The sequence below is a fragment of the Mus pahari genome, chromosome 20 (genome assembly GCF_900095145.1).
Source record: "Mus pahari chromosome 20, PAHARI_EIJ_v1.1, whole genome shotgun sequence".
Lineage (NCBI taxonomy): Eukaryota > Metazoa > Chordata > Mammalia > Rodentia > Muridae > Mus > Mus pahari.
The window spans coordinates 8,872,338-8,897,325 of NC_034609.1; the positions used below are offsets into that span (position 1 = coordinate 8,872,338).

A 24,988-nucleotide genomic window follows, 5' to 3' on the forward strand; every position below is an offset into this window, starting at 1 on the left:
AGCAGTATGGAAATGTAAGCTGAATAAACCCTTTCCTCCCCAACTTGCTTCTTGGTCATGATGTTTGTGCAGGAATAGAAACCCTGACTAAGACAGGGTCACTGGTTGTAATGTCAGAAGTTACCTTCCACATTTACAGCGTAGAATTTATTTATTTATTAATTAATTTATTTATTTGAGATAGGGTCTCATGTAGCTCTCAGACTGGCTCTGTATGTAGCCAAGGATGCCCATGAGCTCCAGATCCCCTGGTGCTGGGATTGCAGGCGTGGGCATCACTACTTTACATTAGGCCTGGAATTCAGGGCTGCAGGGACACTAAGCAAGAGCTCCACTAGCCGAGACATGCCCAGCCTCGAGAGAAGAATTTGAATGACATTTAGTTGACAAGTTTTTGTAGAAAGTAAATAGTTTCTAGTCTGCACATTCAATCCAAAACAGGCCAGAATTGTGCACAAAAGCTGTGTCTATCAAATGATCTATGTATAAGAAAATTACACCTTGTTTTTCTAAAGAATCAAGTTTCAGAGGGGATGCTAAATGTTACTGGAGATTTCTTGGCCAAATGGCCTAGGCAGATCTCCTAAGAGGTCTGCCACAGCAGAACATACCCACCCCTCCAAGAGCCCCTTCACTTGTGTGCACAGTCCCAGGCAGACAAGTGAAGAGAAGACACATGTGCAGGGGACCTTCCAAACTGCATTGTGAGGTGGCTCACTGGTTAAGAGCACTGGCTGCTCTTGCAGAGGACTCAGATTTAGTTCCCAGCACCCACATGGTGGCTCACAACTGCGTGGAATTCCAGGGGAACTCTAATGCCATCTTCTGGCCTGGAAGGGCAACGGCTTTCATGCCTGCATATCCTCTGCCCCCTCCCAATAAAAATAAAACAAGTCTTAAAAATATGTGAAATATCATTAATGCTGTTGTTAGGAGTGCACAAAAATATGACCGTAAAGCAAGAAAAGGACAGAGAATGGGACACATCAAAACTGTTATACTGAAATAAAAATGCACAGGTCTCAGGAGGATTAAAGGGTGAGTTGGAGAATGGTCTCAAAGAGAAGAATAACTGTAAGGAGACCAAAATGAAAACTAGCAAATAAAAGGGCCCGCTCACTTGTAACAGGGCTGAAGTGACAAGAGAGCCCAGACAGGTAGAACTCATCAAAGAAACACTTAGGAAAGGTTTGTCAAAGTTGAAAGGAAGATCTGGGTTCTGCACTGAAGATCCTTCCCAGTACTCAAGAACAGACTGGCTTCTATGCACAGCACAGTAGTAACTGTTTCAGGGCACAGTGGCCAGTGAGACTGAGGGACAAGAAGGTTTGAAATGTCCCAACAGCAGAGGGAGCATGGTTTCTAAGTTAAATGCTCTGAGTGAAATTCTATACTCAGCCACATTGTTTTATTTTTAAAGATTTCTTTTCTTGTGTGTGTGTGTGTGTGTGTGCGCGCGTGTGTGTGTGCGCGTGTGCGTGTGTGTGTGTGTGTGTGTGTGTGTGTGTGTGTTGTCCTCAGAATCCAGAACAGGGTGTCACATCCCCCTGGTGCTGGAGATACAGGCAGTGGGAGATGTAAGAGCTGGGAATTGAACGTGATCCTCAGGAAGGCAGCTGAGGCTCTTCCCCTGTGGTACCTCCTCTGCCCTAATCACACTATTTAGGGGCACGAAGAGACTTCCCAGCACACACATCTCTAAAGCTCGCTTCTGGAGGCAGATTGCCGTTTTCACAGCTGTCCGTATGCTGTTGTGTTTTCCCCTATTACAATTGCTGCTTTCCCAGAACAGAGTGACATCCACGTTCTCTTCCCTTGATGAGGTTTTGTGACTCACTGGACAGAACAATCAGAATTGATGCCTCATCACTTCCCAGTGGTAAGTCACAAGGGAGACTGCAGATATTGACTTCTTCCAGGGCGAGAGAAAGCTTGGAATTTCTGAACTGGCACTCTTCTCCCATTTACCCTGACCTCACAGTGTGAAGGCCTCAAACAGAGAGAGCGCACAAAGACCGAGAGACTCCAAACCCTACTGTTTGGGCCTTCCTAGGCTCTGTGACAGACCTGTGACTGGGGAAACCTTTTATGTGTAGCTCCTACCGCCGTTTGATTATATTGGCATGAGACGGTTGGGGGGCACAACCCAGCTGAGTCCCGTTGGTGACTTGAAGCATAAACTATAACGACTGCTCAGCACTGCTCAGGTGTATCTAAGTTTGAGCTAAGTAGCTAGACGACCTCTCATGCACCCTTTCTCAGAAAACTACCACAGGATGCACTTCATCACAGTCGGGGAGTAAATTAAGAGAGGAAGACAGGGTCCATAAGGAGACGTGGGGGGAGGGCCTCTCAGAGATGACAGAGGGAGAGGCCAGGTACAGGAGGTGAACTAGAGGGGAGACCAGGCTCCAGGGAATCGAGGTGGTGGTGGGGAGTTCACCATCAAATTAGATGTTAGTGGTAGAGGAAGAAACGTTTTAAATTTGGACAAAATGGTTGACCCCAAAGAAGAGTAAAAGAGAAGAAAACATGATCATTCTTTCTTCTCCTGAGAATGGGAACCATCTGGATCTGCTCCATTATACAATCATGGAGTTTCCCTAACTTAATTTTTACTTAATGTCCAGTTGTAGTGTATGTGTGTGCGCAAACTTGTGGGGGTCAAGGTTGACATTAGGTGCTCTCCTGTTTTAAAATTTGATTATTTTAATGTGTGTGGTTATTTTGTCTGCGTGTATGTCTGTGTACTGTGTGTGTGTGCAGTGCCACAGAGGCCAGAAGAGGTGTCATGTCCCCTGAAATTATTACTACGAGGAGTTGTGAGGCACCTCGTGGGTGCTGGGAGTTGAACCTATGACTTCTGAAAGAGCAGTCAGTGCTCTTGACTGCTGGGCATGTCTCTCCAGCCCCTCAGTCTAGTTCTTGAGTGACCATACCCAGCTTTTTTCATGTGCGTGTTAAGGATGTAAACTCAGGTTTGCACAGCAAGCATTTTACTGGAGGGCCCTTCTCACAGCCCCTCTCCTCAACCTTACTAGAGAAGGATATTGAGCAGATATTGGGTTGGGAAGGACATCAGGGGTTCAGGGAGAAGAGAGAAATCCCTCCTCCCCTGTGGCACAAGCTCACGTCACACCGGTGCTGTGGACTGAGTCTGGTTAGTGTGCTGGCTGGAGGCATCGGGTTCTCTACTCTGGAATTGTTCCTGGAAACTCCTCACCATCACGTAAATACTCAGGGGGAAGCAGCCAATCTGTTTCTAAGCTCTTTGAAGGTTAGTGCTTGTCCCTATGGTCTACACCACTTGGCTTCATATGTCACATATTGTCTAAGACCAGTTTGGGGGACCTGAAAACTGATTCAGCAGATAGAGGTGCTTGTCACTAAGTCTGGTGACTTGAGTTCACTTCTTGGGACCAACATGGTAGAAAGAAAGACTCCTGAATAGTTACCTCCATGTGTACACTGTGGCACTGCACTCATCCACATTCATACATACATACAAACATATATACACACATACATTCATGAACATATATACATATGTACATGCATATACACACATACATGTATGCATGCATACACATAGATACACACAATACATGCATGAATGCACACATACATATTTGCATACATACAAACACATACACACATACATACACACATACACATACATAATACACACATATATACATATGCACATATACATGCATACAAACATACATGTATACATAATACACCCACATACATAAATTTAATGAGAAAGTTAAAGATCAGTTTAAATACAATAGTGACAGGGAACATGATATTTAACACTGAGCAATTTCAAGCAGTTAAAGAGTGAAGTTAATTTACAATGTGAAGACGATAAGAGGATGTTGGGGCACAGTGACAAGGAAGAGGGTTGCCATTCTGTGTGACAATCTCCCATGCAACTGCTCATTCCGAGTCCCCAAAGCTCTGTGCTGGTTCCTCTCTTATTACTGCATAGGTAGTGCCTTCCTTCACACTGCATGTTCCCTCATTCTGTTTATTTATCCTTCGTTCTGTCACCATTCCGCTCAGACACACCATCTTGGACTGTGGCTGCAAAATGACTGGGCACACAGCAGATGCCCAGGAAGGCAATGAGACATGTGCACACAGAACGAGCCGTGTGCACACATAGCAGGAGCCGTGTGCACACACAGCTTTCTCTTGTTAACTGTTTGCATTTTCTCTTTTCCTTAAAGTTCAGACCTCCAAAAAGTTGTACAAATAGCACGAAGAATTCCTGCATGTCCTTTGTCCAATGTCTTCAAATGTCAGCCTTTCCTATGTATACTCACTAGCTCTCTCCTTCTCTTTCTTCATCTTCTTGGGCTACTGAGAGATCCAGTGGCCCTTTAACCTTAGAAACAGAGTTTCCTGAAATAGATCCATCTCTCGAACAAGCACAGAGGAAATGGCCACGCCCAGGAATTAACATCAATACATCATTACCCAACCTGCCGGCACCAGCTGTGCCATCTAATGTCCTTGTGACACCAGCTGTGCCATCTAATGTCCTGTGTGACACCATCGGATCTTTGTAACTGCATCTCCCCTCAGGTTTTCCTTAACTGCGGTGGGTTACTCTGAACTTGCCACATTATCCCTTGCTAAGACACTAGCTCTGGAGCACACCCCTTCATTTGACCCTGATTGGAAGCAAATCATTCACAACCTGCATTCTTGGCAAAGAGATGCAGAGCAGTGTCTACGAAGCTCTGATTTATCCTGCTAACTCTGACCATTTGCTTGTCTGCCAGAACCACATGGCAGGGTCATTTACTAACAAGTGTCAGGCTGGGGCATACCTCAGTAACAGAGCCTATGCCTAGAAATCCCCAAGAGAGGGGCAGGAATGTGGCTCAGTGGTAGAGCCCATACCTGGAATCCCCCAGTGAGGGGTAGGGGCATAGCTCAGTGGTTAGAGCATCTACCTGGAATCTCCCAGTGAGGGGCAGGGGCATGGCTCAGTGGTTAGATCACTGTAGGCATGTTTGGGACCATAGCCATTTCCAACCCAGGTGGAGGCATGTGTGTGGGAACAGCTTTGGCACAGTGCGTGTGTCATTGTTTCTCAGCCTTCTATCCATGCTTTTCAGATATCCCTGATAGTTCTTGTACATTATCTTGGCAGTTGCCAAAGTGCCTGTGCCTATTTACTTTGACAAAAAAAAAAAAAAAAAAAAAAAAAAATCCAGACCTACCACACTGTATGGCACCCAGCCCCGAGATGTTTCAAACTGTTTCTCTAGTGAAAGGAAGACAGGCTCCTTGGAGATACAACTTGTTCTAGGGCTCAGTGGTAAGCATAATCTTGGAGAGGCTTGTCTTGCCTGGAACTAAGGAAGAGGTTAGAAAAGTGGGTGGGGCAACAGCTTATACTTAAGAGGCCGAGGCTGGAGAATTGCTGAAAGTTCAAGGCAACCTCAGTCTATGTTGAACTCATTATGTAGACCAGGCTGGCTTCCAACTTAGATCTGTTTCCTTCTGCTTCCAAACACTGGGATTAAAGATGTGTGCCACCACACTCCGCTGGCTCTGTCACTCTTGCTCTCTACCTCTAAAGACAGGTGTGCAGCCAGAACGACAGAGACAAATGCCTTGGACCGACGCCTTCCTTCTTGCAGCTCGATGGCTGGCTGTGCTGGTAACCGTGTTAGTGGAATGTGATCTGGGCCTTTCTTGTGAGAAAATTCATTCTAGTGCTCTGTTCAGTCATACAGCAGCCACAGCCAGCCCCCACCTGACATGTGGACCCCAGCTGATGGATGGATTCTAGATAGACCCATGGTGGTAGGGTGGGGGGTGGGCTTCTGGCCACCTGCTGTTAAACTCTGTGTGGCTAGGAGGCTAGTCTGAGTCTTTCTCCCTGGTCAACAGCAGTCACTGGTGTTACTGAAGGCCCAGGATCTACCTATAGTAGCCACTTGAGATTCTATGAGAAATTAATTCCTTCATTTTAAAAGAATGTCTCCTTATCTGCAGACAGTCCCAAATGTCAGCAAACTTCTGCTCAGATTTGAATTTATAGCATAGCAATTACACACGGCTGGGCTGACAGGATGGCTCAGCAGGGAAAGATGCGCTTGCTGCATACAACTGACTGAGTTTGTTTCCCAGGACCCACATGGTAAGAGGAGAAAGCCGGCTTTGGTTAAGGTTTGCTCTAACCTCTAAACATGCGTCTCAGCAGGTGCATGCCCGTCACACAGACAGCACCCCAGGGCATGTCCGTCCATGGACTTATGTCCTCTTTCTTCTCCAACACACACCCAGAAGGGTCAGCAGGATGGCTCAGCAGGGAAGGGTGCTTGCTGGAGAGCCGGTGCGAGCCACATTCTATCCCTGGCACCTTGTAAAGGTGGGATGAGCGAGCCAACATCACAAAATCATCCTCTGGTGCTCATACACCAACAGCAACGGTAATAAAAGATGCAGCTCCGGAGCGAGACACCTCTCTCAGCCTGTTTGAGTGTTTAGCACTGACAGACATACTCTGTTTTCTGACTGCCCTCTATGCAGCGCGGTGTCAATGGGTTTTAAACTCACGGCAGTGACTTGGGTGAAGTTTCCAACCTTTCCCAGCCTCAGTGCTTATGTGTGGGCTGCTGGGTTTGGGAAGTGGCTCAGTCAGTCAAGTCCTTGACTTTCAAGCATGAGGACCTGAGTCGGTTCCCTAAATCCCACATAGGAAGTAGGGTGTGGCACCACACTCCCAGGGCTGGGGAGGCAAAGTCTGGAAGATGTCTCAGGTTCACTCACCAGCTAGCCTTTTCTACTTGGAAAACTGCAGGCCAGTGAGGAACTGAGGAGATCAATCAGAACAAGACAAAACCTGATGCCAACCTCTGTTCCTCTGTCAGTCAGTCAGTCAGTCAGCCAGTCAGTCAGTCAGTCATCAATCAATTCTTTAATTAAAAAGGCGGGTGGCACCTAAGGAACAATATCTAAAACTGTCCTCTGGACTCCACGTGCATTTGCACACAGGTGCTTGACTGTCTGTGTGTACGTACATACATACATACATACACACACACACACACACACACACACACACACACACACACACAATGGGGCTACTCTGGAGACCCTGTGGAATCTTTATCCCAGGACTCCATCATCCTCCAGATCCTAAGCAGCTCAAGGGGCTTCAGAAACCCCTGCAGGTGAGGATGAATCTGGGAAAGGTTGGTTCTGCAAGGTGCAGGTCTCCTGGACTGATTCCTGGCATCCTTATGCAACAGCTCCCTGTTTTATGTTATTGGCCTTTGAGACAGTGAAAGGCAGAACAGGGTCAGATATAAACACCATTGCGGTGTGGTGAATGCCCTGCGCCCCCCGGCACAGCTCTGCCCCTGTGTGTGACTTATGCCACACCTATTGTATCAGATTCTTAGTTGTGATTTATTTATATGCTTTGTTGTTTGAGGCAGGATTTGACTAGCTTAACGTGCACCCTGGAGCCCAGTCTGTGCCTGAACTTACAACAATCCTCCTGCCTCTTGTGCAGGTGGGTGGTACCACCACACCTGGCTTGTTTTGACAAATTAGAAAACCTTAAAATGAACAGGACTGGGAGTTGATATACAGACATAACATCATTCTAAAATGTTCCAAATGAACTCAAATACTGCGTGTGGGCCAAGCAGGCTTTAACTAGCTGAAGATTTGCCTTCGTAGCCTCGCCCCTCCCGCTTTCACATTCTACTTTCCAGGCCACACACATTTAGGCTTAATGAAATTCATGTCAAATCACGATCCCCCTGCCTCAGCCTCGGAGTTCCATGATGGCAGGCCTGCACCTACAAAAAGAAAACAGTTTCTTTATGATTAAAACAATTTTTAATTGTATTTTAAATTTTGTGTATGTGTGTGGAGGTCAGAGCACATCTTGTGAGAGTCAGGTTTCTCCCATCATATGGGTTCTGGGAATCCAACTCACGTCGGAAGGCTTGGCTGCAAGCCCTTTTATCCAGCAGGCCATCCTGCTGGTCCCTGAAATCCATTCCTTCTTTTAAAAACTTTATTATTTCATTTTACATGTGTGAGTGTCTTGTTTGAATGCATGCTTGTGCACCACATGCACACCTGGTGCCTAAGGAAGCCAGAAGATGGTGTTGGGTTACCTGGAACTGGAGTTAGAGCTGGTTGGTTGTAAGTCACCGTGTTGGTGCTGGGAATCCAACCGGGGTCCTTTGGAAGAACAGCCTACATTCTGCCTTCTAAGCCACCTTTCTAGCTCCCCAAACTATTTCTTGGTACATCTCAGTTAGAAGGTAAGTTTCACACCCTATAATCCTGAAGCGACTGTGTATAGAGCCTGGAACACTGCCCATACTCCACAAGTAGGCAAGCTCACATGCATATGGTGTCTCAGGCAGTGCTGTACTGTAGCCCCCAAAGAAAGAACCCAGATGCCCATTAAACAAAATACAAAGAAAGTGAACGAGCAAATTGTAGACTTTTCTTTATAGAGTATTATACAGCAAAGAAAATGTTATCACCCACAGGATAGGCAGAATGACGCTTATTATGAGATCAAAAGAAGCAAAACATAACTCCTGCCGAGGAAGGCATGCCGAGGTCGTAAATAAAGCTAAAAGAATTAGCAGAATGCTCAGGCATAAGTTATACTGGCGCTGCCTCCCCACCCCCCCCCCCTCGTGTAGGCCTGTAGGCAGGTTTCTGGGGAGCTGGCTTCCAGGAGGGTTCATTCGCAGCAATTCCTCAACTTGTTCATTTGTGATTTATGTCGTTTTCTCTGTGTTCATGATGTTTCCAAATGGGGGGGTGGGGTGGTGGAAAAGCAGGTGGGGTGATCCAAGTGCCTTATAGAGTAGGGGCCAAACCGAGCTAGGCCAGCCGCCCCCCTCCCCCCTCCCCGCGCCTAGGACTCGGTGAGTGGTCTGCTCCTGGGAGCTCACACAGGGGCTGCCACCAGGATCTCCTAAACATTAGCTTGGATTGGCCCCCTGGGACCCACAGCCTTCCTAGAAGTGCCCCAAACCGTCCTTCTGGCTCGTAAAAACTGTCTTCTGCTCAACAGACCCACATTTGTTCAGCGACGGCCACCCACACCAAGTCTCCAGACCAAACCCTCTGGTCTTTTAAGTTTCTTCCTTCCTGCTGGGCACGCCTCGTTCTAGGCAGCGACGCGGACCTCGGGTGGCAAGCAAGGTCCCCTGTGCGGGAGGACTCTGTCCCGACTTCCCCCTGCGCGCCTGGCCGCGCCTGCTCCCGCGCCGGTGATTGGTTGCGCGTGTCGCCGGGTGGGTCTTGCTCTAGGGCGCAGGGCCGCGATCTAGCCCCGGCTCCCGGCGGGCAGCTCCCTCCTCGCACCCCGCACCTCTTCTTTCGGCGGAGCTGGGGGGAAGGGAGGGAGGCACCCGGGGGTGGGATGCTGCCAGGCTCTGCCGCAGCCCGAACCGCTGCCGAGCGGCGCGCACCGCCCTCCCTCCACGTTCGCTCGCTCTCTCGCCTCCTTCCCCCCGTGGGGAATTTTCAAGACTGCGCTGCTGCAATTTCCCCCCGGCCGAGGCTGCGCCGCGCCTGGCTGCGCGCACACACGCTTCCGCGCGCAGAGGAGCCGGCGGCTGCTGAATCAGGAGGAAAACAGATCGGCTTTTTTCAAAGCCGGGGACCAGCGGCTCCCTGACGCCTCCGAGCCCCGCCGCGCCCCTGCGCCCCGCTCCTCCGCCCTCTGCTCTCCAGTCGGGCTGAATTTGGGGGAGGGGCTGCAGCGTTTTCAGGAATTTTCTGTTCTTTCCAGGTCTAGGAAAGTCAGAAAAACAGACGGACAAATCCTTCGCTGCCACCCTCTTCCTATAGCAAAGACCTGGTTTTGTTGGGGGTTTTTTTGTTGTTGTTATTTAATTTTTCTTCTTTTTATTTTATTTTATTTTTTTACTAATGGGCCGAGCCCACGCCTTTAGCAAGATGCCAAGCTGACCCGGACCTCGGAGGAATTTGAAGCTAGTCGCTGCGTCCCAGGGAGGGGGGGGGACGTCCTTCGCTTAGACTTCGCGTTTTAAAGGGGGTGTGCATTGGAGCGTTGCTTTAAAAAAAAAAACTGATCTTTTTACACTATTTTTTAACTGATTTTTTTTTTTAACTGAAAAAAATTTTTTTTCTTCTCCGGAGTGGGTGGCCGGGGATCGCCTGGAACGCGTCCCCGGTTATTTTTGCCGCGCCCCTCCCCCGCGCCCCGCCCCCGCGCCCTCCCCCGCACCCCTCCTCCCGCCCGGGGTCACCGCCTCTGCCGGCATGTCCCGAGCCGCGCTCCCCGGCTCGGCCGGGCCGTCCCGCTCGTGAGCCCCCCGAGCTGAGGCCGGGCGCCGCCGCCCGATGGGCTGGGCCGTGGAGCGTCTCCGCAGTCGCAGGTGCAGCCGCCGTCCCCACAGCCCGGCCAGCCTGAGCAGCGGCGGCGGTGGTGGTGGTGGCGGTGGCCGTGGCTTCCGCAGCGCTCGCCGCAGCAACAGCAGCCGCCGCGTAACCCGAGGCCCTTTGCTCTTTGCAGAATGGCCCGCTTTGGAGACGAGATGCCGGGCCGCTACGGCGCAGGCGGAGGAGGCTCAGGGCCGGCCGCCGGGGTGGTCGTGGGCGCCGCGGGCGGCCGAGGAGCCGGGGGCAGCCGGCAGGGCGGGCAGCCCGGAGCGCAGAGGATGTACAAGCAGTCGATGGCGCAGAGAGCGCGGACCATGGCCCTCTACAACCCCATCCCTGTCCGCCAGAACTGCCTCACGGTCAACCGCTCCCTGTTCCTCTTCAGTGAAGACAACGTGGTGAGAAAATACGCCAAAAAGATCACGGAATGGCCATATCCTTTTGCCCCAGCCCGAGCGGCTGCGCCTCCCCTCCTCCTCCTCTTCCTCCTCTTCCTCCTCCTCCTCCTCCTTTTCCTCCTCCTCCTTCTCCCTCTGCGGGGCTGGGAAAGAGACCTGGGGGCTGATGGGAGCTGGGGGGCTTCTCGGCGGCTAGGGGCTGGAGATGAGGGCCCGGTAGCTGAGGGAGGCAGTCTCCAGGCCTGCTGGGCTGCAGCTGCAGAGTGAGCCTGCGAGTAGTTAGAAGGCTTGGGACTGGGGGAGTGAGTGGTTCCTTGTGAAGACCGAAGGTCTGGATCCTGGGTCGGGTCGCGCGGGGACACTGATGGGGGCTCTTCCGATGGGGTCTGACTTCTGATGAAGCACTAGCTGGGCCAGTGCTTGGACGATTTGGGTTACAGGGTAAGAGAACCCATACAGGTCTTCCTCAAATCCTTCGGAATAGTACCCCGATCTCTCAACCCTGGCCTTCCACCCAAGGTGGGATCCTCAGGCCTAGGGTATAGGGTAGCACATGGCCTGGCCTAGAGAAGCCATCCCTCAGCTAGTGGCTCTGGGTGGGCCACCAGCTGCATCTGGGGACTATTTTTTTTTTTTTTTTTTTGTGGTTTGAGGGACACATCATCAGAACCCCTGTGTGCAACTTCCATTCTCTCCTGTCACAGATCAGAGCCCCTTCAGCGTTATTTTTTTGGGGGTGTAAAGAAACATAATGCCATCCACCTGGTGAGGCCCATGGCCTGGGAAGATTTGAGGTGTGTTGTTTCAGTCTGAGGGGAGGCTGAAGGAAGGAAAAGAAGTGGGGATCCTTTGAAGGGCTTTTTGTGGACTTGGGTTTAGCTTCTCATACACTGGGGACCTGGGAAGGAACACCAGAAGGATCAGCCTCCACATAGACATCTTGGGCAGGTAGGCAATCCCTCTTCCATGAAAGACCCAGAGGAAAATGGCAAAGAGCTGTTTTTTCCTCTGTCGAGACTGATTGCACACACAGTGCCCCTGATTCCATGAAGTCCTCATTTGCTTCCCATAAACCTGGAAGAGGACTTGCTTAGCATCTGGGGTGATGCAGGCAGGCGCGGGTGGGTAGAGTTGAGGTTTCTCTGCCGTCTAAGCATGACCCAGATTCCCGGTGTGGGGGGGACACACCCTGCTCCCCAGGCTGGCTGGCCACCCTGCCATGCCCAAATATGCCTCTTGGCTTTTCAGGCTCCAGGCTGTTGAGGGCCAGAATTACCTGGGCTGGTCAGGTTCTTATTAGAGTTTACAAGGGGGTTCATAGCTCCTCTGTAATGGGTGGGGCCCTTCCGGCTCAGGCGGAGCTGGGCTCTTGGAGGTCCTGTTCAAAGAGCACAGAGGGGTGCATTCACTTCTGGGGGCTCCAGATGGTTGGTTCCTGGGGCTGTGAAATCATATCAAGAGAGCAGGAGGTTTCGGAGTACGTGGTTTACTTGGAGGCCAGTGAAAATTAAGATTTATGTAGCCAAAGACCTTTTTTTTTTTTGAGGAATGTCTTCATAACCAGTGTTTATTGGTGCTTCAGATAGGTGCCAGGATTTTGCCCCTGAATTCCTCCTTGCAAAGGTGGGTCCTGAAGGCTGGCGATGTGCACTCCCAGACATTCCAGTCCAGGAACATGAGAGGATGTGTGACTTTAGTACACATACTGGAAAGAGTCTTGGGGGCTTAGAGGATGTCGGGGGGAGGGGGAGATACAAACACAACTTCAGGTGGCGCTAGGTGCTGCCGTCTTGGGGGAGCAGTCACTGGACTGATGGGCTTTCTTGTTGAAATGGCTTTCCCCCTTTCTGTAGCCAGACAAGAGGAGGCAGAAGAGTTGGAGGAGCCCCTCCATTGTCCTCAGCTCACCCCTGTCCCTCCTGGATGCTGCAGTTCTGAGAGTTGTAGGTGATGGACCCTCACAAGAGTCATGTTGGGGCTGAGCCCCGGGCACCATGGGAGCATCCCCAACCTTGTTTCCTGGCTAGCTCAGGCCTCATTTGTACTGGGTAGCTTTGGAATGAGTGTGTGCAGTTTCCCGCCCTCTCTGCAGAGCCTAGCCTCTGTTCCCTTTTTGACCTGAAGAATCAAACACTGTTATACAGCCCTGCTCCAGAAGGGAGCGTTTCCCATCCAGGATCCAATGGTCTCCAAGCCAGGTCATCATGCAGGAAGCTGCTTCCCGGAGGGTTGGAGAGGGAGGGACAGAAGACCTGAGGCTGTTCCATCAAGAAATTCAGGCCAGTGGGAGGGAACATCGCAGACTTGCCTGGGAGTCAAGATACCACACAGAGCATTGACTTTAAAAAGAAAAAAAAAAAAAAATCCAAATACTATTGGCATTGGAAAAAAAAAAAAAAAGCACTTAAATAATTTCTCTAAAATTTTTTTTTTAGGGAGGTGAAGACAGGGTCTCATATAGTCCAGGCTGGTCTCATACTCTCTATGTGGCTGAGGAGAATTTGAGTCATGACACCAGCTTTGCTCTGTGCCGGGGCTGGAACCAGGGTCTCACGCATGCTCGGCAAGCACTTTAGCAGTTGAATGAACATGTTCAGAATTGTTTAGAATGAAGTCTAAAGATGTGTACACGCAAGCATACGAGTTGGGTCTGGCACCACTGATGAATGCACACCCTCCAGGCCAAAGGACCTCTGTCTCCCCCTCCCGGGTCTCAGCCGCCCTCCTCACTTCCTTTTAGGCCCTGCGTGGATGGGCCTGGAGCAGTGTTCTTTTGTACCTGACTGCCCTGAGAATACCTTTAAGATGCTTTCTCATGCTCCAGTGCATCCAGACCGTTGCTGTGTGGTGGCCTCTCGGATGTTTATCACGGGCCTTTAGGGATGCTCTCGTCTATGCTTTCTGTCGTTTCCCTTGGAGCTGGTCTTGGGGTGGCCTGACCCCACCAGTTTCTAATGTGTGGAGCAGAGCCTGCTTTTAGAGCTCAGTCTATAGAGGGTCGTGGGGCCATATGAACGGTGGCCATCTTTGCTGTCTGTGGATGGGGGGGGGGGGACTGTGGAGTTGACCATGGACAGGGAATCTCCCTCCCACCCGCAGGTTCCAGTGAGGTCAACTGCTAAGGGTGGAGCCTTGCTTTCTCTCCACTTTGGGACACTTGGCTGGACACCTCAGTTCCATTCTTGCTGTCTCCCAGCAGCTCAGGCTGGAGGCCAGTCTCCAGAGGTCCTTGCATCTGGGAAAGAAACTACTAGTACAGTCTATAGCCCGCGATGTTCTCTCAGCGAGCTGCCTTGAAGTGACATACACCTTCACTCGTGGTCCCTTTCATTGGAAGTCTGGTTAGAATGTAGAAAAGAGGGGCTGTGATGGTCCCCACAGAGCTAGGATCTGTTGAACCCCAACTTTCCTAGAGCGTCCCCTCATGCTGCCACCTGCTCCATCAAATGCCAGTGTCATCTTTCCACCCTCCTTATGCTAGTGTGCCTCCCTGTTCTGGCTGTGAATTCTGATTCTTCAGTGCTGGGGTCCCAGTTTTTGTCCCTCACCACACACTGGCCAAGTTTGTAAAACTCAAGAAGGATCCTGGAGTCACCATGATATCAGGGCCTGTGGGCCCTGGCTATTGGTTCTCCTCCAGAACAGAGAAGTGTGATAGGACCCCGGAGAGGTGCAACAGCCTGTGGTCAGACCCTTGGCCTGACCTGAAACATAGAATGTTCTAGAGAGTTTGACTGAGATGGAGAGCTGTTTGGAGCTATAGAGTTCCTCTACTATATGCACTATACTACTATATGCGCTTGCCAGGCGTTTCCAGAGAAGCCATCTGGGAAGTAAGAATTATCCCAGCTTTGCCCCTGGGAAGTTTATTCCACAAAGGTATAATTCCTTACTCAAAAACCTGGGAGAACCTGAAGATCTGCCCATCTGGAAGCAAAACTAAAGTGACTCAGGGTCTATATGGCCTTTTGGGGTGCTGCCGGGGAACCCAAGCCCCAGCTTGTGTGCAGCCCACTTGGCAAGCATCGGGGTAGGTTTTAAAGCAGAAAAACCAATGTGTTTAATGAAGGTCTGCTGATTCACCCCCACCCTGCCAGGAATACTGCAGAGAGGTCCTGATTTAACTATGGTGTTCAGCTTAGGATTTTCTGATTTAACATGAGGCTGGAGAGAGGGCATACAGGCAATAGGTACCAGAATCGAGATTTTGAATTGTGGTCCAGTCTTGGGCTAGCAGTGTATGGTCTGTTGACAGCTTGTCATGCTGGACAGCTAAACAACAGTAGTGCCAGGAGGCCAGTAATGGCAAGGGTGATGGCTGATGTGGGCTCGTTGAGGGGCTACAGGGCTGATTGGATGATTTCGGTTTGTCTGGTGGTATCGGTGACTCTTCAAGATGTGGTTCCACAGAGAGCAAAGGAGCATCTGGGTCTTACGCTTGTAGGGTGTCTTCCATTAAAATGATGGTTCCGGTCTGTCGCTGGCCTTGGGAGTGGCTCAGGATTCTGCCTTTCCATCAGGAGCTCTTTCCCTTTGTCCCTCCTCCTCCCTACAATGGGTCAAACTATATAGCTCATGTTGACTTTGAACTCATGGCCCTGGTTGCCTCAGTCTCCAGAGTGTTGGGATTGTATCCAGTGTGCTTCTGGGGCCCCTCTGCTGCCAGCTCAGGGCTGTGCTTGGGGGTCTCCGGGTCGTCCTAGCACATCCTGTGGTCTGTTCCCTTCCGCGTAGAAAGCAGGTTTACTGAGGTGTGATCTCTTTGTACCAGGCTCTGTCTTGCGTGTGTATTATTTGGTGAGTTTTGACAGATGCGTAGGCTGCAGAGCCACTGCCCTATTTGACATACAGAATAGCTCCATCTCCCCAAAATATTCCCTGTTCCTCTTCTGAGTCAGCACCTCACATCTCCAGTCCCTTGTGACCTGTGACCTCATCTCCTTTTCTAGAGTTCTTTTTTCTTTTTCTAGAAGGTTCTAGAAATAGAATCGTGCACTAGCTTTTTTTTTTTTTTTTTTTCCTTCAGTGCTACGGACGGAACCCTGAGCCTCCTGCACAGTAGGCAAGAGCTCCACCATTGAGCTACAGCCCCAGGTCTTGATGTTCTGAGGCAGTCTCTCGATCTGCCTGCCTTCTTGATCTCCTGCATCCCGTTGCTGGGAGACAGGCAGCACTGAGGTTTTAGAGGCTGGCTTCATCTGGTCTGTAGTAGTCTGAGTATCATTAGCTTATCCTCAACACCGCCCACTAGATCCCTGTCTCATTAGGTAACCCTGGCTTCCCCCAAGCTCACTGTGTAGACCAGGCTGGACTCCAGTGCACAGAGATCCACCTGCCTCTGCCTCCTGAGTGCCGAGATGAAAGGTGTGTGCCACCCCACCTTCTCCCTTTTAATTGCTGAGTAGTATTCAGTGGATGAGCTACAGTTTGTCCCCTGGGTCCCAGCTGAAGGACATTTTGGATGTCTCCAGTGTGGGTGAGAGAGCAGCTGTTAATGCCAGCGTCCGGGTTTTATCGGGAACACTGTGGAGATATATTTCATTTCTCTTTGGTAAAGGCCCGGGTTTGGGATGGTTGGGTTTCCTGATAGGCGCAAGCTTAATTCTGCAAGAGATGAGATGTCCAAACTGTCCCCCAGAGTGGACACAGGGAACCATGCACTGTCTGCTATCCCTCAGACCCTAGATCCTGAGCACCACACCGAGGGATGGCCTCAGGGGTGCAGAGCAGACACTGAGCTTTGTAAGGGACAGTGGTTAGATGCCACAGCTGGGCATGACTGAGGGTGTGCTCAGCAACTCTGTGCTCACACCAGAAGAGGTCCTAGTTTCTGCAGTAGTAGAAAGTCAGGCTCCCTCACTCCATTGTCTTCATGGCAACAGATCTGTGCCGGCCAAGTCACCTTAAACGTTTGTCGAGTGAGTGCAAGAGGAGTCTGTCTTCACCCACAGGCTCTCTGCTGCAACATCTGATGTGGCCTTATGCTGATATTTTCATGTTCCAGATTTTCATGGCAGAGGCCTGGGGGCTGTGGACAAAGCTGTTGAGGCAGGGAAGGTCTCCTAAGTGTTGCTTGGGCAGTGGAAAGCAGGGCCTTTGAGATGGAAAGCCAGCTGCCTGCCAGGTGCTTGGGTGCATACCCTTGGTTGCTGCTGCTCATAGAATGACCTGTGTATGCACTTTCTCTCTGGTGAAGTCACCGCTAGCAGGGCTTACGTGGCTTCGCTCTCGTGCAGCTAATATATTTCCAAGAATCATCTCTTGAGCAAGGGGCCACGAGTCCCAAAGAGGGCAGATGGGAGAAGAAAACCCTTGAGGGGCTGGAGATGTGACTTAGCTGGTACCTGCCCAACATGCACAAAGCCCTGGGTTCCATCCCCAGCATTGTAGGTACTAGGCATTGTGGCGCACACCTGTGATCCCAGCACCCAGGAGGTTGAGGCAGGAGGATTAGAAGTGCTCAGTCATCTTGGGCTACGTAGCCAGTTTGAGGCCAGTCTGGGTACACGAGGGTCTGTCTCAGATAGACAGAGACCTCAAGAGAATAAAACAATAACCAGAAAATCCCTCGGCATGTGAATAGACCAGCCTCGAGTGTTAGAATTCTTGAAGCCACCCAATCTTTGGTTGAGGCCTCAGTTTCCACACTTCGGGCTGTGAGGAAGCAGCTCTGGCTAGTGTATTGAGAGGTTCTTGGGGTGCAGCCTAGAAAATGGTTGGCATGTCAAGAACATTCTAAAACGTATGAACAGAATCCAGAATCATTCCATTCTGTCTTCAGTAAGTAGTTCTGGAGTGTGTGTGTGTGTGTGTGTGTGTGTGTGTGTGTGTGTGTGTGTGTGTGTGTGTGTGTGTGTGTGTGTGTGTGTGTGTGTGTGCGCGCGCGTGCGTGTGTGTGGCCAGGATTTCATGTAGCTGAGGCTGGCCCTTGAACTCCTTATCCTCCCACCTCTGCCTCCCAAATGCTGAGATAATAATCTTGGGTTTCCATGTAGGTTTCCTGGTGTTGCGTTCCCAAGATGGGCCTGTCCGACAGAACACTACTGTTTGTAACATATGCCTCAAACACTGTGCATCCTTGATCCTTTCTAGAAGCTTTCAGGGAAAGGGAAAAAAACCAACAAAACAAAACAAAAAAGCCTCGTGTCCGTTTGGCCCACTTTTCGATTCCCTTCGGTCTAAGATAAAATTACTTCCCTTCCGCTGCTCAGTCACTCCCTCTTCTCAGTCCCTCCCTCAGGGGTGACAGGGTGAGGGTTTGAACTGTGTAATTAGCTTCCTGGAGCCTCCCTCCCACCCCTTGTCCTGTCCTTCAGAGCTGGTCAGGAGACCAGCTCAGAATGAGACCAAAGTCTCCAGTGGCTTCTCTGAGCATCTCTGGGTGAGCACTGCAGACCCACCAGAAGAACCTTGCTCAGATCCTGGATTGGAATTTGGGAGTTTTCTTGGTGTGGAAGACCCACCTATCAGGAGAATCATGAGTTCGAGGTCCGTCTCGGCCTTGTATCAGAAACCCAAACAGAACAGAGTATGTTGACTGTGCCTCCCCAGACTCCTAGCTTTTGTCTCCCCTGATTATCTAAGAGAGTGAAAAACTCAAGGAATATTCTTGGGGGGTTGGGCAAGACAGGCAGACGATGCGAGCTGCCTTCCCCCAGTTATCTGCCCTGGGTTTTTGAGGTGCCCATGAGTTCTGGACAATAAGGATGTTGGTCTCTACAGATGCATTCTTGTCATTTTGGGGTGCTAGGGATTGAACCCAGGACCTCAGATTCTTTGATGTGTGTGTGTGTGTGTGTGTGTGTGTATTCATATGTACTAATAGATGAAGCGGTGTAGATATTTTGTTTTCTGAGACATGGTGGCTCATTGGCCTGGATCTTTCCAAGTAGGACAGGCTGGGTGGCCAGTGGGCCCTAGGATCTTTCTGTTTCTACTTTCCCAGGACTGAAGTGACCAGCACATGCCACCATACTTGACCTTTGATGTGTGTTCTGGGAATTGAACTAATGTCCTCGTGCTAGCAAGGCAAACGTCTAGCTGACTAAGCTATCTCCCTGACCCCTACCCCTCACGGTCTCCCCTTGCCCCCACCCCCTGTGCTAGGTATGAAAACAGGGACTTACAAATGAATGCTTGCCACTGAGTGGCACCCTCAGCCCCCCTTTCTACTTCTATTTCGAGAGAGGGTCTTGTCATCTTCTACCTAGCGTCTGAGTGCCACTAGCTCTTAAAGGCACTTGATGGTTGGCTCAGACCAGCCACCATATTGCTCTCACTCCCTCCCCCTGGGATTTAGGACGTGATCTAGCTTAGTCATCCTGCTGAGGAATGCCACTCACATTTCTAGGTGAGCTTTCCACTTTGGGTCTGTCCATTTTATATGAATGACTATTAAATGGACACAAAGACTCTAATTCAAGTATCAGGGCGTGGCCCAGTGGAAGAGCACTTGCTCCATGCACAAGGCCCAGGCTTTCATCCTTAGCTCCTCCTCCAACTCCTAAATCAAGGGAATGGGAACAATGTTGAGGCTGAGCCCTGCTCGATGGGATCAAGCAGGTTCTGGCCAGTCAAACCATAGAGTTCATCACCTGTATAGTTTCCTGTCCTTAGAGTCTCAGGCATGGGCAGGGCCACGAGGTTGGTATTTGCTGCTGTGAAGCCTCATTTAGAGGAGACTGAATTGGGTGGGAAGGGGGAGCTAACGGGTAGGCTCAAGCTGAAACAGATAGGGCCGGGCAACCTAGCTGCAGACACTCCTTAGCCCTTACACCTGCTGCCACTGGCTTCTTGTTTGCTCAGTGAGGGCTCCTTTGTCCACAGAACCACAGGAGGGACATAAGATACACAGGTGGATTGGACAATCCCATTGTGAAAAAGAGCTGGACTCTATGTTCTGAAGATAAGAGTTAATGCTAATTAACTGCGACCACTCCTCCGTACCCCTGGGGTCTGGATACATGTTATTGCAGCTCCTGGTATTACTGTGCGACTCATTTCATTTTGGAGTGATGGGGTTGGATTCCAGGGCCTTATGTCAGTGAGCCACACTCCTGAAGTGAGAAAGCTAACCTGTCCCAGTCCTTTGAATTGAACTAGGAGCCACCACGTTGGGAACTGAATTTGGATTCCATGCCGCCACTGAGCCATCTCTCCCGCCCCTGTGCTCAGTTTCTGAGCTTCGTTTCTGGTTGTGTGTAGCACCAGGCTGTTCGCTCTTTCTCTGCTCTCTTACATCCTGGCTTAGTTCAACTGTTTACATATCCTTGGTGATGTATATTCTGGATATTTCCAGTTTGATGTGGTTTTATTTCTTTTGCCTTTTGGAGCACTGCTAAAGTGATCCGTGGGTAATTTCTAAGTCAAGAAATGAATGAATTCAGGCTGTTCTTTGAGTCTATGCATGGGCATCAAGTTTCAGCTAGAGTCGGCTGAGAGCTGTCAGTGTTTAAAGGACACCGGCCGCCACACATAGGGCTAGTCTCGAGCGATCTCTTAGTCCGCAAGTGGTCCTTCTGCAAGACTGGATCATTCAGTCAGTCTTGCCTGCGTGTGTGGAAACCCGTGGTTTGGACCTTGGTCGTGGCAATGGCTGCACAGAAGCATAGGACGGAGTGGAGGACGTGCGTCCAGCAGTGGCTGTGTCTCAGACCCCGCCTCTGAGGGCCACTGGCTAGATGATCTCAGATGAGTCTCTTGTGCCTTGTCTTCTGCCACAACCGAGTGTGCAAACTAGACATCTCCCTCAGAGGCTTAGTCCTCAGGGCGGTAGGGTCGAGAGGTGAAGTCTGAAGGGTAACTAGGTAGAGACGAGGGCGTGGCTCAGTTATAGAGTTCTGCCCTAGAATCCCCCAGTGAGGGGCTGGGGCGTGGTTCAGACATAGCGACTCTGCCTAAAATCATCAGGTGAGAGACAGGGGGTGAGATTTAGTGTAGAGTCCCTGCCCAAGTGAGGGGTTAGGGGTGTGGCTTGCCGTATGGGGTGCTTGCTCTGGACTCATCTCATGCACAGCGGACGCAGAACAGATGACTAGGAACTGAGGGTCCCGCTTGTGTGAATGGGTTAATGCTGTTGTCAGGACACTAGGCTTCCAGGGGCAGGAAGAGTCTCCCAAGTTCCCCGGCCTTCTCTGAAGCTTTCTCTCTTGCCTTTCTGCTCTCCGCCATGGACTGATGCAGTGTGGTGACCCTCACAGATGTGCTCTTGACATCAGGCTCCAAAGCTTTGAGAAACGCACTTGTTTTCTTCATACATTACCCAGCATGTGATATTCCATTACAACATCACACAATGGCTGAGGGCATCGTGCAGTCTACGTAGCAGGCTTTTAGTGGCTCTCTTCTCGGATGACTGACTGACAGCATTAGTTCAGGTGGTGCTTCCTACAGTGGGCAGCACTCAGCACAATGGTCTCTTCGCAGGGAGATGGGTGGATGATGGACATATTTGGGCTTCTCTGACCTGATGCTTGGATTAGTGTATGACACATAGTAGGTGCTCCATAAGTTTCTGTTCTGCTCTGTGCCAAACGCTCCTTCAGCACTTCTTATTGTTTGGTGTCTATGCTGGGCTCATACACTGTAGCTTCAGAACTAAGCCTAAGGGAAGGCAGCTACAGTCTTATTTTCTTTACCCCAAGTGTTGGGGAAGGAGCCCAGCACCTCCTGCACATGCTCTGTGAGGGCTCAGCCTCTGAGCTGTGCACCAGACCTGCTGCCTGTTAATACTAGAATCTCTTGGTTCGTAAGCCCAGGCCAGATTTTCCCACCTCTCCACCATCTGTTTGTATGTTCCTAATCACTCCCTCCCGTTCCCTGTGACCCAATGCCAGACTCACCTCACCCCCGACCGCTCCTCTTTCCTCTCCACATCCTTTCGCTTGCAGCCAGCCCTGTCTCTCTGAGTGCCTCTTTTCAAGACATCTGATGCTTCAAAACTGTACACACAGACCATCTTTTCAAGGGTCTTGCAAGGCTTCAAACTGTTCAGACTGGTCACTGAACAAACTGGAAAGAATTGGAAAGGGTTCGTGGCCTTTGACTACTTTTGCAAGTTTTCTGAATGTGAACGTTTGACATTCCTATCAGTTTTTAATCTCACTGAAGCGGTGTCTGTTATGGATCATGGCTTGGGGAAGAAGAGGTTCCGTGAAGTTATGGTGGATATGTGGGTCAGTAGACAGAAAGGGCTGTGTCTTAGGTACTTTCCGACCAAGGCAACTTAGAGAAGCAAGTGTTTATTTGGGCTTACTGTTCCAGAGGAACAAGCATCCATCATGGTGGGAAAACAGCATCAAGCATCGAGCATCAGGCATGGCAGCAGGAGCAGGAAGCTGAGAGATCACATCTTCAAATATAAACATGAAGTAGAGAGCAAACTACAAGTAGGGCAGTGGTGTACTTCCTCCAGCAAGGCTGCATCACAGGACCTCCCCAAACAGTGTCACAAACTAGGAACCAAGTGTTCCAGTACTGGAACCCATAGGGGTCATTCTTACTTGAACTACCACTGACAGGCGCATGGATGAATGGATAGATGGATGAATTGATGGAGATGGATGGATAGGTGTTGGGTGGTCAATGGACAGATGAATGGATAGTTGGATAGATAGGTGGCTATGTGGATAGGTAGATGAGTGAGTGAACAGACTGGTTAGGAGATGAGAGTGGATGGATGGATGGATGATGAATGGGTGGATAGATGGGTAGATAGATGAGTGAGTGGGTGGACTGATGGATTGATGGACAGATGGATGGATGGATTAGTGAGTGGGTGGACAGATGGATGGATGAGGGGGTAGACTGATGGATTGATGGACAGATGGATGGATAGATTAGTGTGTGGGTGGACAGATGGATGAATGGATAGATGAATGAGTGGGTGGTTGGATGGATGGATGAATGGATGGATGGATGGATGATGAGTGAGTGGATTGGTGGGTAGATGGTAGGGAGTAAGGATTAGTATGTGGATGGATGAGTAGATATAATGATGAAGGAATCAGATTGGAAGGTGGAAAGATAAGTGGGAAGGTGAATGGGTATTCACTGGATGTCAGAGCATGGTCTAGGCAAAGTCTGCGCTCGGTCTCTGACGTGCTCTTATACTGCCTTGGGAGCGCACCATTCTCTGCTTCTGCCCTGTCATGCCTTCTCCAGTAACAGCCCACTCTTTTCTGCTGCTCCTGAAATCCAGTAGGCTTGTGTGGTTTTATCATGCTTCTCTAACTAGGCTGCTCTTGAAGATCAGAACAGGCACCTGCTACTGTTGCTCTTGGCACCCCTTCACTATGACATACGTGAGTGCTCAGTTGGTTCAGTGTGGGAAAGGTTAGCAGAGCTGTTGATAGACGTTATTAAAATCTGGAAACATCTCAGCCATGGGACTGAAAGTGGATTTCCTTGGCTTTTGCTCTATGGGTAGAATGGATGACATGAGGTAGTGAGCCAGCTGGGACCGCCTCTCCTTCGGGAGGACTAAGGAAATGCCTAGCAGCCAGGACACACAGATTACAGAATCACAAGGGTCCTGTGAAGCATTTTGGCCTGATCCCTGTTGTGTCTCTGGTCCTACGCTCCATCCTGCTCCTTCATTCCATCCTATAGAGCGAACTCATTTGCATAATGGTGCTCATTCCACCTGTGTCACTTCCTACGTCTTCCATAGGTAGCTCTTCCCTAGGTCTCCTACTCCAAGAGGCCCAGCCTCTTTACTTATTGAATAGCTAATGTACACATGTGAAATCTGTGGGCAATCTCCCATGCACAAAGAACTTCCAGGATATTTTGCTGTATCTCGTTCCATACTTTTCTATGGATACAGTCTTGTGATTACAATTCCTTGTCCTTCCTGGGACACATCAGGGCACCATCTCTGGTCAGGCAGGTTATACCCTGAATAGAGGTAGCAGATCACACATCAGAGGCATCACATAGCTGTATATTTGTTGATGGAATTTAATAATCTTGCTCTGACAGATTGAGGATATTATGACAGCTTTTGACGGATGGGCTTAACAACTCGAGAAAGGGGCGTCTTGTTTAAATTCTCACCGTGGTGCTGTATGCCTTGGCAGAAACCCCAGAAAAGAGTTTTGGTAATATCTGGTGATATTCTGCTTGCTGGGATTTGAGAGCCTCCTGTCACTGCCTCTGAGGTCTGACTGTTCTAAAACAACACTGCAGGGAACAACTTTGTGGTGAGGATCTGTCTGAGGTGCTGGTAAGTTCTCAATGGTGTTGCTGTCTCCAGACCCAAGACCATTGTTACATTGTCACTACTGCCTTCGAATTTGTGGGAGGGGCTCTGAGGCAAGCTGATTGGTGTATTCGAGATGTGGATGAAGCAGAGAAGGGGAAGGGCAACAAGGTGGTCCACGGGGAAGGCTATGCACTTGAGGTTGGGGTGGCTTTGTTTGCCAATGTCTGGAGACATTTTTGGTTGTCATGGATGTAGGTGGTGGGGTAGGATGCTGCTGTTACCCGAATAAGAGTCAGAAATGCTTTGAGGCACCCTCAAAATGCTCAGGACAGTCCCCCTCACCCCCAAAGGAAGCGTTTCTCAGCCTGGAGAGTTAAGAAAGCAGAGGCAGAAAAACCCTGATGCCCTGGGCTACTTTTAAGGGAGTGGGTTGATTTAGGATTTTGGGGTGACTTAAATTTCATTTACAGCTTTTCTTCCCTGCTGGGTGTCTAAGCCAGTTTTCTGTGAACTTCAGATCTCACACGATCAGCAACAAGCCTGCTACCAGCAGATCCGCTGGTATAAATATAAATGAGGGTGTGGAGGGACGTCTCAGCTGGAGTTAGGAATGTGGGATGTAAGCTGCTGTGGCCTCTCCTCTTGCAGCCTCCTTCTGTTGCCCGGCTCTTAAGTCGTGCCTCACTATCTTTGGGTGTGACTTGTGGTTCTGGGGTTCCTTCCTTCTCTCATCGGGGTACACCTGAGGCATCCCCAGGAGACAGGCATGGAGTGATGAGGGTTGAGATTTGAGGAGATGCAAGCCCACTCAGCCAGCCATCTTCTTTTACTGAGCACCTATTTATGTGCCACAGAGAAGGACAAAAAGACAGCAGGGCTGTGTGAGCAGCATAGTTTACTCCCCAGGAAGTGACACAGCCTGTCCTTACTACCCTGCCCCATATGCCTTACACCTTTGTCTGGCTGACAC

The 24,988-nt window shown here is 50.1% G+C and overlaps 1 protein-coding gene across 12 annotated transcripts in view; it reads left to right on the top strand.

Moving 5' to 3' along the window:
* The window catches only part of Cacna1a (calcium voltage-gated channel subunit alpha1 A), a 283,383-nt gene that overhangs the window by 41,774 nt on the left and 216,621 nt on the right, over nucleotides 1-24,988 (top strand). For all 12 annotated transcript variants that reach the window (XM_029532727.1, XM_029532724.1, XM_029532734.1 and 9 more), the window contains exon 2: nucleotides 10,550-10,849. In XM_029532727.1, coding sequence (XP_029388587.1) covers nucleotides 10,550-10,849 — 300 coding nt within the window. The remainder of the gene's footprint in view (nucleotides 1-10,549; nucleotides 10,850-24,988) is intronic.